The sequence below is a fragment of the Mastigoproctus giganteus genome, chromosome 3 (assembly GCF_048544385.1).
Source record: "Mastigoproctus giganteus isolate SK-2022 chromosome 3, ASM4854438v1, whole genome shotgun sequence".
NCBI classification, from domain to species: domain Eukaryota; kingdom Metazoa; phylum Arthropoda; class Arachnida; order Uropygi; family Thelyphonidae; genus Mastigoproctus; species Mastigoproctus giganteus.
Genome location: NC_143577.1, coordinates 163,684,366 through 163,697,466, shown reverse-complemented (window position 1 = coordinate 163,697,466; position 13,101 = coordinate 163,684,366). Strand labels below are relative to the sequence as shown.

The 13,101-nt window shown below is 33.6% G+C and overlaps 1 protein-coding gene across 1 annotated transcript in view; it reads left to right on the top strand.

Moving 5' to 3' along the window:
- LOC150088379 (dynein axonemal light chain 1-like) overlaps positions 1–13,101 on the top strand; it is a 173,251-nt gene that overhangs the window by 107,497 nt on the left and 52,653 nt on the right. Inside the window, exon 8 of the mRNA XM_090370753.1 lies at positions 5,090–5,126. Coding sequence (XP_090226879.1) covers positions 5,090–5,126 — 37 coding nt within the window. The remainder of the gene's footprint in view (positions 1–5,089; positions 5,127–13,101) is intronic.

The window sequence follows — 13,101 nt, the reverse complement described above, 5'->3', positions numbered from 1 at the left end:
CATGTACCATCATGGTTTCACCCTGGACTGTACACAATGTATCTGTTAACAGGTCATGGGGCCCTGAATGCCAAACTAAGCAGTTTTAAATTAGTGACCGATCCCCGCTGTGTCTGTGGGGAAGTGGAGACATGGTCTCACATAATGTACAACTGTGAAAACTATGAGGATCTCCACTGCCTCCTGACGACAAAACTGACTTACTTCCCTCGAGACGTGGCATCAAACCTTTTGGACTTGCAAGAGGAGTATAAGGAGTTGACAAAATTTGCCCAGGAACTATTCACCTGAAGGAGGACACTTATTACTATCTACAGAGATCAAGAACAGACACCGCAACAAAGCTAACCATCCTTGGAACCAACCAAACTGGCTCACCCAGATACAAGAATTTCCTTTGGGACTGAACTAGCATAATAAGGGACTCGCAGGACCTGACCCAAGGTAGCAAAGGAACCTGCCCAAGATTTGATACCCCAAACCAGAGACGGACTCCAAACACCAGACTGCGCTGACGGGATTTACCCACAAATGACCTTATAATTGGTCTGATCACTGCTGGGATCAGACTGGGACAACCGGACAGATCACAGCTCGCTGCCAAATGCCATTTGGCGATCTAAATAGGGTGCTCTAACCCTATTCACTTTTAATTACCATTTCCTCCCTCCCCTGCTGTCCCCCTTTTTTGCCTGGTGAGGCATGGGCCTGTCTCACTGATGTTCTGGGATCCCCCTTCTCTATCATCCCCACACTTCTGCTTTTTCCCCAGTCTTCAGTCTTTTCCCCCCACCCTGCCCCGCTCTGCTTAACACGCCAGCATAACCCCCACACACAACTTATCAAAAATTTAAAAAATGCCCAAATTTAAACTGCATTGATTGTAAACCTTTTGGCCTTCACTATTTCCTAGCATTTACCCCCTTTTTTCTTTTTTTTTTTTCTTTCTTTTTTATTTCCTTTTTTTTTTTTATAGGCCCTAGCCACTGAAATCTCAGGAAACTAGGTGGCCTGCCAGAGTAAAAAATTCCAATTACTGGGTACCTGGTCTGCCTCCATGGGGCCAAGTGTGGGCAACGTTGGGCCCCAGCAGGGATCTAGCAGCTAAATGACCAGAACAACAACAATACATAACACTACTACGGAGGATGCGGAAAGGTCAGGGAATGACCACCGCATATCCCGGAGCAATATGGCCTTAGTTGCTAATGCTCCTAAAAACCAAACAACTTACTTAACTAACATAACACTACACTTAGAAAATCCATACACTTTTAAATCTCTGGCCTTTACAGTGAACTGTTACACCCACAATGAAAGCACCGCAGAGATAGGGGGAACCCATGGTGCAGTTAGACATGAATACACTTTACTAAACCTATTTAATATCTCTGTAAAACACAATGTAGTGTGTTAATTAATGAAGAATACAGTAAAAATTAAAAATACTTATCCCTTTATGGCAGCCAAAAATCCACCGACTGTTTTCTTCCACGACTAGAATGCCCTCTTCTTTAAATAATGAAGTGTTATTTACCTTGTGTGAAGGGCTGCTGATCCAAGAGAAACTTGCCATTTTCATTAATCCAGCAGTGGTAGTATCAAAATGTAGCAAAAATGGTGGCAGTTCACCTGATAGGTGTCCAGCTTTCTTTTGTGTTTTGGGTTTTTTGAATTCTGCTTGAACAGTACTAGTATTTGATCTTTTCCGAATGGTTTGGTGTAGTTACTGTATGTGCTTTTTAAGTTTTAATAATAAAATAAAATATCTTAAAACACACTATATTTTACACATTTTATTTAAAAAGAATAAAAAATATATTAATTCTACTAAAAATTGCGAATAAACATTTTAGACATAAAAATATCAGCTTCTTAGTCTTTCATTTTTCCAGTTTTAAAGGCTGTTAATGCACAAAATTTCAACCATGTATGTGCATATATATTTCTGCTTATTAGGTGTATATATTAGGACATTCAAAAAGTTTGTATTTTAACCTACTTCTAGTGAATGTGATTATGTTAATATCTTTTTAACTGGTAGTTTAATAGATGGAGCTGACTTTTTTTTTTTTTTTTTTTGCAAGTGGTTTTGTGAAATAAGGAAACACACTATCAATATTTCACAAGTCATCAGTACTTTGCAAGTAAAAAGCCCAAATAGTTGCAAAGATGATGGCAGCTCACCTGACAGGTTCTCACATGCAATTTCTTTATGAAAACTAAAAAAATTACTTTAGAAGCTATTTCAGTAAAAGCTTGACTGTACAGTCTGTCCTCGTATAGCACAATAGTTGTGTTCCTAGAAACCCTCGTGCAATATAAACAACAGGCCCTATGGGAAAAGTGGGGTTATGTGCCGACCACCCAAGATTGAACACACATTTGGAACCAAAACATTACCAAACACAATAAATAATCGGGTAATTTTAATCGTTATAAAATACTTACGTATTTTATAACAATTAAAATACGTAATAAAAAATAATATTATAATATTTTTTTATTTTTATTATAATATAATAAATAATAAAAAATATTTATTTTTTATTATCTATTTAAATAATAAAAATTTATTATATTAAATAAAATAGTCGTAATAAAATACTTATGTATTTTATAATACGTAAGTATCAATTATAATATTAAGTCACGTATTTTAGTTACGTATTTTATTACGACTATTACGTAATAAAATATTGCTAATGCTTTTGCTTCTATCGTAAGCAAACTTGTTTTTTGTTTGATTTTCTATCCAAACAGATGACAGCCATTCCATCTCTTCCAATTCTTTGTGTCTTAATCTAATGGATTTTAATTACACTTTGTGTTGTTCCTGCTATGAAAGTTGTTTTTATTTTCTCTGCATTCTTTCTAATTCTTGGCGTTGCCTCATTTCGGTCTGTAGCACGTGCAATATCACATGGTCTTTCATTTTGCTCAAAGCGTTTCACAATTTCATATTTTTTCTCTATCGACAAAGGTGGACTGGCCATAAGCTTTACCCGGGAAATCCTGGTGGGCTGAAGGCCGGTGTGATTTTGGCCATAAACCATAGTACGAGACCACTATAAATTTTCCCGGGTAAGAATTTTTGACCCAGTCCGCCCCTGTTTATCAATATTGCTTTTTTTTTTTTTTCCTCTCTGAATCTGCAGTGTCTTCGCCAGGACGCTTCCTTTTCACACCTTTTAAGTATTTTACTAATTTTTTGGGAATAAAGCACAATTACAAAACGAGGAGGCACGCTTGATACACATAAACAAAGCTGCGCCCGTGTAGCAACTGAATAAACAACACCGTAAAGGCAGAGATACACTATTAACACCCCACATTTTATTAAAGCACATTTCTGGGGGTTACTACCATAAAACAATTTCCAGTTGCGTTTCTGCTAGTGGAATCTGTTATAAACTGGTCGTAAACTCGATCTAATTGCAAATTATCGATAGCTGGAATTGTGTGGGTTTTTACGTTATTATGGTGAAATGTGTTTCCCCTTCACTGATATAAAACACATAAATACATTTTCAGAATCTTCTTCATTCCTATCGTGTTGCGTTCGGTTGTGGTGATTCTGCCTTCGACTGCCATTTCTTGTAAACACAAAGGCGAATCGTGCATAAGCAAATTCGGTTCGTGTTATATAAGATATCGTTCCCCTATTTATAAATCGTGTATGATCGAATTCGTGTAATATAAACATGTGTTATACGAGGACCGACTGTATTTATAAAGGACGGTAGAAAATTTTCAGATTTTTAATCATTGATTAATGGTTAATGTGGGTATATTATTTTCAAGGGGTCACCTGTCAGGTGGCTTGCTAACACCATTGTGTTAACTGAGAGTATTACTCTCTTACTAGCATTCATGTGGCTAGAAGAATCTGCAGACTATTGTTGTTGTGGTAGCGTGGGGGTTAGATGCCATGAGAATAATAGCTGTTTTAAAATTTTGGTTTTGTAGTGACTAAAGTGAATTATTCTATAGATGATATTTTGATTTGCGTTCCCCCTTTAAAGGCTGTTATGGGTACTAGTGCATGTTTTTGCAGCATGATGTGGTTGGTTGGTTGGTGTTTAATGGTGCATTGGCAACTAAGGCTATAATGTGAAGTCAGTCGTGATGTGGTTAATTGAAGTTTTCTCTGTGTGATACTGGACGTTACCCTCTTGTGTGTTTCTTGAGGAAAATTGGCATCATAATTTTCATAGGATTCAAATCCTGCCACACATCTCCTGTCAGAAGAAATACACAAAACTAAAGCTGCAATGCAAACACATATATATCACATTCAAATGGAGTATCATTAGTTCAAAGCATTTGACTTTTTCAGGTAAATCTAGTCAAGGCTACTTATGTGAAAATTCCAGAAAATCTGGAGGAAGAATGCATCACCACTCAGATTGCATAATTTTGAGAAAAGTAAGTTGAAACATGGAATTATCTTTTAGGGGTTTAATAGTTATTCTGAAACTGTGAAAATTTTGCCTTGAAAGTTAGATGTTGTAAAACTGGATCCTGATTTATTGTCTGTGGATTAGATCAGCTTTAAAACATTTACTCTATAGGTTATGCTGATACTTTGAGAATTAAGATGGTTGAACATTGGTTTAGGAAAGCCACCTTGTCATATGTTTAAGAAACAGAATTAATGCTTGCCTTTGTTTTCTTTATAAATTAAATGTATCATGCAAATATATTATTGTTCAGTTTTAGATATATTGTGTCTTATTGAGGTCAATTAAGAAAAATCACACAGAATGTACATAATCTGAAAGTATGTGTTGCCTCTGGATCTATGTCACAGAAGCAGGAAATGAAGAACTCTTTGCCAATTTATGACATTAAGCAGTCCAGAAGTTAAGGGCAGTTGAGATAATTGCCTGATTAGAAATTAATTGAATTTATCAGTTGTAATTATCATTTAAATATGCAGAATCTGTTTATAGATTTTCTGAGATTGACTTTTCAGTATTTGAATGAAATCAGCTTGTTTCATTTATTTATATTGAATAAAATAGAAATTTAAACTACCATATGAATTACTCTATATATATTCTCCCATGCATTGCTGTCCTTTCAGGGGGACATGCCTGCTTTATCAGATCTCGTGTTTGTGGGTAAGTGTGATTATTATTCTTTATTTTTCATTAAGCTTATCATCATTCTTTAGTATGCTCTTAGAATTCTATGTTATTTTGAAAAACAGTCTAAATAGTCTCTTGTCATTGTCTAATGCAACATTTGCTATAGGTAGGTTGAATAAGAGATAAAACAATTTTTCATTGACCACATGATTAAATTTGAACTTAATTTCAACATGCTGAGCTTCAATGGTTAACATCACTTCCTCTAATATCCTTAATCATTCAGTGGCAGCACCAAAACTCCTAGTGGCCTAATGGGATGTCATTTTGACCATATTTAACAGTTTCCTATTAAAATTACTCAGGGTGGGGTGGGGGGGGAACTTTTCCTGATAGATATTGCATGATAGAGTTAGCTGAACAGGGTGGTTTTAAAGAACAAAAGAGCTAAAAGAAAGGCAGCAGCAGAAAAGATCAAAATTATCCCTACATGCATACAAGTTAAAGCAATTAACTCTTTCCCATTGGCAAATGCTGTTGGTTGGTGAGTCTTAGTCAGTAGTCTCCTTATAATTTAACTCCAGGCATGTGATATTTGTAGTGTGTTTGAATAGAGCATGTTCGTAAGTTCTAAATTTAAGTTTAAAGTATATCTTTTCCCCCCCTTAAATAGCTCCATCTCTAACAAATATATAGACAATTTTGATTAATAGTGCATTAAAACTGTAAAGCTACTTTTGCTGTAGATATGGTTAAATAAGAAATTAAAAAAAAATTTAATTGGTTAAAAAAATGTTTTTTACTAGCAAAACATATTTGCAGCTCATACAATTTTGGAACGATAAAATAATTTCAACCTTAAATTACTTTGGTGGCCACAAGTGTGAAAATGAGAGAGATTCAATTAATATACATTTTTTGTCACATCCTCAAAAATTTCAAAGTGGGCAAATTAAATTGAGCTACTATGGAGAATGACTGCCTGAACTGTTCCAGCTACTGTGTGTACAATTCTTTTTTTTATTTTTTTATCTTTTCATCCTTTAGTTAAACTGCAGTAGAATGTTGATTATCCAGAAATGATTATCAGAAACATCACTTAACTGGAATAGAATTTTTTTTTAAACTTATATTTGTCTGATTTCATTCTCCTTCATTGTTATAAAACTATTTTTTTCATCCATTAAAACTTATAAAATTGTAGTAGACTTCTGATTTGGAATATTATCCATTCTTGATATTTTTATTTTATTTTATTATTATTATTTTTTTGTTTTGTTTTGTTTTGATTGACAAATTTAAGGTTTATTTCCTTTTCTCCCATGAAATGTGAGAAAAATAAATGTGCTTTTTAAAATGTGTTTTCAGTCGTCACAACTTTGGTGCTTCTGTTTCAAGAGTGGGCATGAGCACATTGCATGAGGGAGAGGTGCTTTTATTTTGATCTGCTATCTTGAAATAAGATGGCCACCTGTTTAGAACCCATGTGTTGAACTCAATCCAGATCACATTTACAGTTTTTGTTACAAAATAAGCAGTATAAAAAGCAACTGGAATAAGTATTTATTTTTCCATTATATTTCACAATAATCAAATGATAAAAGCAAATACAGTAGACTCTCAATTTTCCGGGATAGGTGGTAAAAAACAAATCCTGGATCATCGATTTCCCAGTTAATCCAAAAATACAGAAATCCCCGACATACGTAAGAGATACATTCCAGGACTTCTTACTTCGTCAAATTTTACGTAACTCAGGAATGACTAGTAATATATTGCTACTATATTATTATTGACAAATCTGAATTTAGCATGATACTCGTTAATGTTTGACCATTTTCATACATTCTTATTAGTTTAATTTTCTGATCCAAATCGATCGCTTTCCTTTTCTTGGTAGATTTACTAGTACAGCTGCCACTTATTCTCTTAGTCGACACCATGATAACGGTCAAAATTAAATTTTCTGAAAAGAACTTCACAGGGTTAAGGCTATTATCACTCCGCGCGAGTTCACATTTTACTAAAGCACATTTCTGGAGGTCAACAAAAAACAATAAAAAACAATTTGCACTATCCGTTTTATTGGGCTTTTCTGTTAGTGCAATTTATTATAAACAGGTAGTAAACTCAATCTTATTGCATTTGCGATGATACCGATAGCCGGAATTCTGTTGGTTTTTATGTTATTATGGTGAAGTGTGTGTCCCCTTCACTGAAATCTTCAGTCGTATAAAAAAAAAAACCATAAATAATTGTAAGAATCTTCTCTTCTTTCCTATTTTTTTTTCTGTTACTCCGATCTCACTTGTGCAATTTGTGTGCGCTTATTATTTATTTATTTATTTTTTTTTTTTTTATTTTAAATTTTACAATCCTAATAAAAAAAAATAATAAAAAAAAATTGAGTGAAAACAAATTTACGTAAATCCATAGTTGCGTAAGTCAGGGACTTACTGTATCGAAAAATGTTCAATAACCTACATAAAAAATATGGAAATAAATAAAAAAACTTACCACGTACTACTCATGTGTCCAATACGGTGCTTCATCAAGATGAATTATCTTGATGCAAAGACAATAATTCATCAAGATGAGTAAGTAAATAAATATGGATTAAACATGGAATATAAACAGCAGGAAAGCCATGACAACTATGGAGTTGCTCAGTAGAGAAATACGTGCAAGGAACTAGAAGCCCTCTATAATTGAGATGACACAAAAAAAAAGGTGAACTGGAGAAAAATTCTGAAAGAAATGTGAGCAACATGTCATAGACGATAGTAGAGAAAATAGAATATCATTACAATTGTTAATGATTATTAAAATGGAAAATAAACTTAGAAGTGAAAAATCAGAAATAATCAGATGATGTGGTAAAGAGGTAAATAAGTTAGAAAAGTCATAAGTTTCAATACTGAAAATTTTGGTATTGGAATTAAAGGTTTTGATGACGTTATGATTATTATTGATGATCCAGATAGATGGAAGATTAATAAATATGGTATTTAGAAATTTAAAAAATTGTTTTCCTGGCAGATAAAAGCCACTTTTTTGGAACTTGTAATGAATCTGAAGCCGACAGGATGCTTATGGAACTTGGCTATCATGTATAAGAATGGTCAAGTAGGATTACAAATTTTAGTGCTTAATTTTTATATAAAGGCCATAAGTTTTTTAATGGTTGCATTAATGCCAAGATGACAACGTAGAAAGGTGGTACTGTTGTCAACTTCCTTTTTAAGAGTGGTATAGCAATGAGCAAAGCTGCCGATAGCTAAAACTTAACAAATGTAGTATATATGAGTAGGAGATGCAATAATATATACTACATACATATATATATACTACATATGTTAAGTTTTAGTTATCTGCAGCTTTCCGCATTGCTATTCTTAACTACAATCCCACCCTTACCCCTTACTTTTACTTTCCTTTACCCTTCTTTTTCTTTTCTTTTGTCATACCTTCAGATGGTTTTGTCGCTAACACAACTTGCCCTATTTAATTTATCTTATCTTACATGAACAAAGTCCCTAATATGGCGGGTCAGCACTGTGTCTCCCCTATTGGACTCCCCTAGTTCGGCTAGAAAACGTGTTGCGCTACATCCTACTCCTGAGGAGGTGGTGTCAAATATTATTCAGGAGAATCATACCTTTAGCTCTACCCACTTTGATTCTGAATCCACAATTAACAAAAATATTTTGAACAAAAATTTATTTTTTTGAAAATGTTTAGACAAACGATGTCTTACTTGTCCCATGATGGATAACTCCGAGACCAACTTTAATTCTGACTCCACCTTTCTGCAAAACTAATAATGTCATATATTTGCTTACTTGCAATATTTGCAATATTAAATATGTTGGCCAAACTACACTCTCTCAATATTAGAATTAACGGACATAGATCCAAGAGCAAAAACCTTTCATTTGGTACAAATTTTGATACAGATATAGAACTTTTCCACTTCCACCACCACCATCATGGTTTTAACAACGTCAAAATTAAAATCATTGCTATCATCAATGATAATATCCTTCAAGATTATTATGAAAATTTATTTATATGTGCACATAAGATGACTTTATATCCCTATGGTTTAAATAACAAATTCTTTAACAAAATCTTTAAGTAATGGTTGTTTAAACACTAACCACTGTATTTACAATCTTTTTCATCTTTGTCATTTCCTCAACGATAACAAACGTAGATACAAATGTACCGACATTACAGGCATATTCGGCACAATTTTAGCAATATTCTTGGCTCTTGGGATAACACTATTCTTGATGAGCAAAATATCTCTCTTTTTCTCTTCAACATCAAGAACTCTATACTTAAAGCCTTAACTTCTTTCATTGATAATTTTAAATTTAAAAATGTCCAGCTTAACCATATCATTCTAGATATCTCTCTTTTTAGACTAGGTTCCATCACCACATACAGCAATGAATACTGCACTATTAAATTTATGCATAGCTGGTTTGATAAAATTCCTTGGCATCATTTGCTTAACAATCGTAATAGTTTGCTCCCATTTTATAGCGATTTCAGGTTCAATATTCATCTCTGTTTCAGCTATGAATCTCCTATTGGACTCAAAATATCTAACTATAAAACTTTGGCTTCAAACTTAGGCAACTTTCAGATCTTCCATGTCGCTGCAATAATCCCATATACGCTTCTTTCGTAGATCAACGTCATGGGCACATTATCACTGGCAATCTGGATATTGTCCATAACGTTTCACTCAAATCTGTCATGGAAAAAGGTTTCAAATTTAGGCCTACCCATAAAGCCTATTTAAACAGCATATATGAAGATTTGTATCTCAATATCTTGAATTTTTGTAATAAATTAGCTTACAAATATACAATACCTCAGGAAGCATTCCAAAACTGGATAAATGTTGTATACCAAGACATTATAAAAACAGTTTCTGAGGCGTATAATCTTTGTAATAAGCCACATATTAGGTATTCTTATTTTAAAAAAAGCCATCTTAGATTTACAACAGAACTTCATCATCACCCCTGTAGATAAGGCTTCTAACAATTTTGCCATTTTTTGCAAACAGTTTTACTATACCAGTCTTAAAAAGGAAGTTGACAACAGTACCACCTTTCTACGTTGTCATCTTGGCATTAATGCAACCATTAAAAAACTTATGGCCTTTACTTAAAAAATTATGCACAAAATTTGTAATTCTACTTGACCATTCTTATACATGATAGCCAAGTTCCATAAGCATCCTGTCGGCTTCAGATTCATTACAAGTGCCAAAAAAGTGGCTGTTATCTGCCAGGCAAACAATTTTTTAAATTTCTAAATACCATATTTATTAATCTTCCATCTATCTGGATCATCAGTAATAATCATAATGTCATCAAAACCTTTAATTCCAATACCAACATTTTCAGTATTGAAATTTATGACTTTTATAACTTATTTACCTCTTTACCACATCTGATTATTTCTGATTTTTCACATCTAAGTTTATTTTCCATTTTAATAATCATTAACGATTGTAACGATATTCCATTTTCTCTACTATTGTCTATGACATGTTGCTCACATTTCTTTCAGAATTTTTCTCCAGTTCACCTTTTTTTTTGTGTTACCTCAATTATAGAGGGCTTCTAGTTCCTTGCACATATTTCTCTACTGAGCAACTCCGTAGTTGTCATGGCTTTCCTTTTGTTTATATTCCATGTTTATTCCATATTTATTTACTTACTCATCTTGATGAATTATTGTCTTTGTAATGTTATACTTTTTGGCCAACTTTGATGGTACATAACTTAACAGGTACAGGCATACCTCGAATAACGAATAGGATGCGTTCCACGAAATTACTTCGTTAAGCGAAACTTCGTTTTCAGAGGTGAAAATACTATGGCCAGAATAGGGATACGTTCCTACGTAAAGAAAATGAAAAGCTTTTTTTTCGAACAAAGAAAAGTTTTATTAAATAAACGGTCAACTTACATACAAAGTGAAATCACATTTTAAAATATAAGTCTAAAGTTGATTGTTTATGCTGTTTTTCTCTTTCATTTAGCAATTGCCTATATGGAGTTATTGCATTTAACACTGATCGCTTAACAATAACACTTCTTCCTAAATCAGGATCATTTTCACTAAAAAAATTTGAAACGTTTTCCATGTCATTTAAGCACCTTTTTAAATCTTTAGTTGTTAACACTTTTTCGGCAGGAACTTCTTTAACTTCGTCTTCGTTGCTAACAAGGTTTTCTAAATCTTCCATTGAAAGACCACCATCTTCTGCATTCAATAAATTTCTAATATCCTCTTCATCGACATTTTCGAAACATAGTGATTGAGCCATCTGGATAACTTCGTTTCTAATATCTTGGATGTTATTTTCTTCTTCTAGTACAACTTCTGGCCATATTTTGCGCCAAACTCCATTTAAGCATTTCTTAGTGACTTCTTTCCAAGAACTATCAATGTTTTCAATTGTTTTTAATGGTGTAGTTTTTCCAAAAAGTTTTAACTGTCATTTCCTCTTTATCCTCTAGTTCAGTTAAACTGCTTAATGTTCGACGCAGATAATAAGCTTTAAATGATGCTATTACTCCCTGATCCAATGGTTGAATCAGGGAAGTTGTGTTTGCTGGAAGAAACACAACTTTGACAGGAATGCATGTGTCCAACGTTTTAAGATCAGTAGGATGTCCAGGAGCATTGTCTAACAACAAAAGAGCTTTTTCTTCAAAGTTGTTTTTTTTGACAATACCGTTTTACTTCAGGAAAAAAGTGGTTAACAAACCAATCAGTAAATAACTCCTTGGTAATCTGCGCTTTTTTATTTGCTTTCCATATTACAGGTAAATTTATTTTCATGTTACCTTTTAACGCCCTCGGATTTTCTGAATAGTAAACTAATAACAATTTTAATTTATAATCGCCAGAGGCATTTGATCCAAAGAGCAACGTTAAACGGTCTTTGGCTGCTTTGAACCCAGCAGCTGATTTTTCTTCAATAGAAATGAAACTTTTTGTTGGTAGCCGTTTCCAGAACAAACCGCTTTCGTCAACATTGAACACCAAATTTGGAAAATTTTGACGTTCAATTATTTCCTTTAGTATTTTCTGGAAACTTATTTGCAGCTTCTCCTGTTAATTTTACACTATGAATCCTGGCCCGTTTTTTTAAATTTCTCGAACCAACCACGAGAAGCCCCAAAGGTTTCCGTAATTTCTTCAGTTTGTTTAGATTTCAGGTGATTGAACTAGAATATATTTTTTTTATGTTAAATGGGGCTTGAAATTGCCGACTTCGTTATATCGAAGCTTCATTATCAGAGGTAACGTTAACCGAGGTATGCCTGTATATATATATACCCACACACACACACACACACACTGAGTGACCACTGAATTATGACCACCTCCCTAATACTTTGACATAGTGGTACCCAACACTGGCAACCTGCATTGAAGCATGTCAGCGATGGACCTACAATTTTAATTAAGAAATAGTAGTAAAGAAATTGTTTTTGTCATCAACGAAGCTCTAGTAGGGCTGACAATCAGATTCATTTGGGAAATCCTCATTCACATTCACTTGATGAAATTGGTATCGTACTCAGAGCATTCATCAAATGCTCTTCAATTTTTCTGGAAACTGTTTTTTTCGATTAGGTATTCCCAAAATGGACGAATTTTATCTCTTTCCTTTAACTGAAACCTAATTCACAATTATTTAACTTCATTCTCACCAAATACCAACATTTCATGTTCAGAAGGTTTACCTTTGTTGTCCTCATTTTCCTTCTCTCGTCATCGATATTGTCACTAGTTCTTAAATTTGAATTTTTCTCTTTTTTTTTTTTTTTTTTTTGAAACTATCCAAAATGTCGGTGTCATTCGGATTATTCAGCTACTGTGACCATGTAAACAGAGATGGGGAAAGTGTGGATAATGCACTTCTGCGAAACAACAGATGATTATTTGTCGAGGTAAAAGAAAATCATCC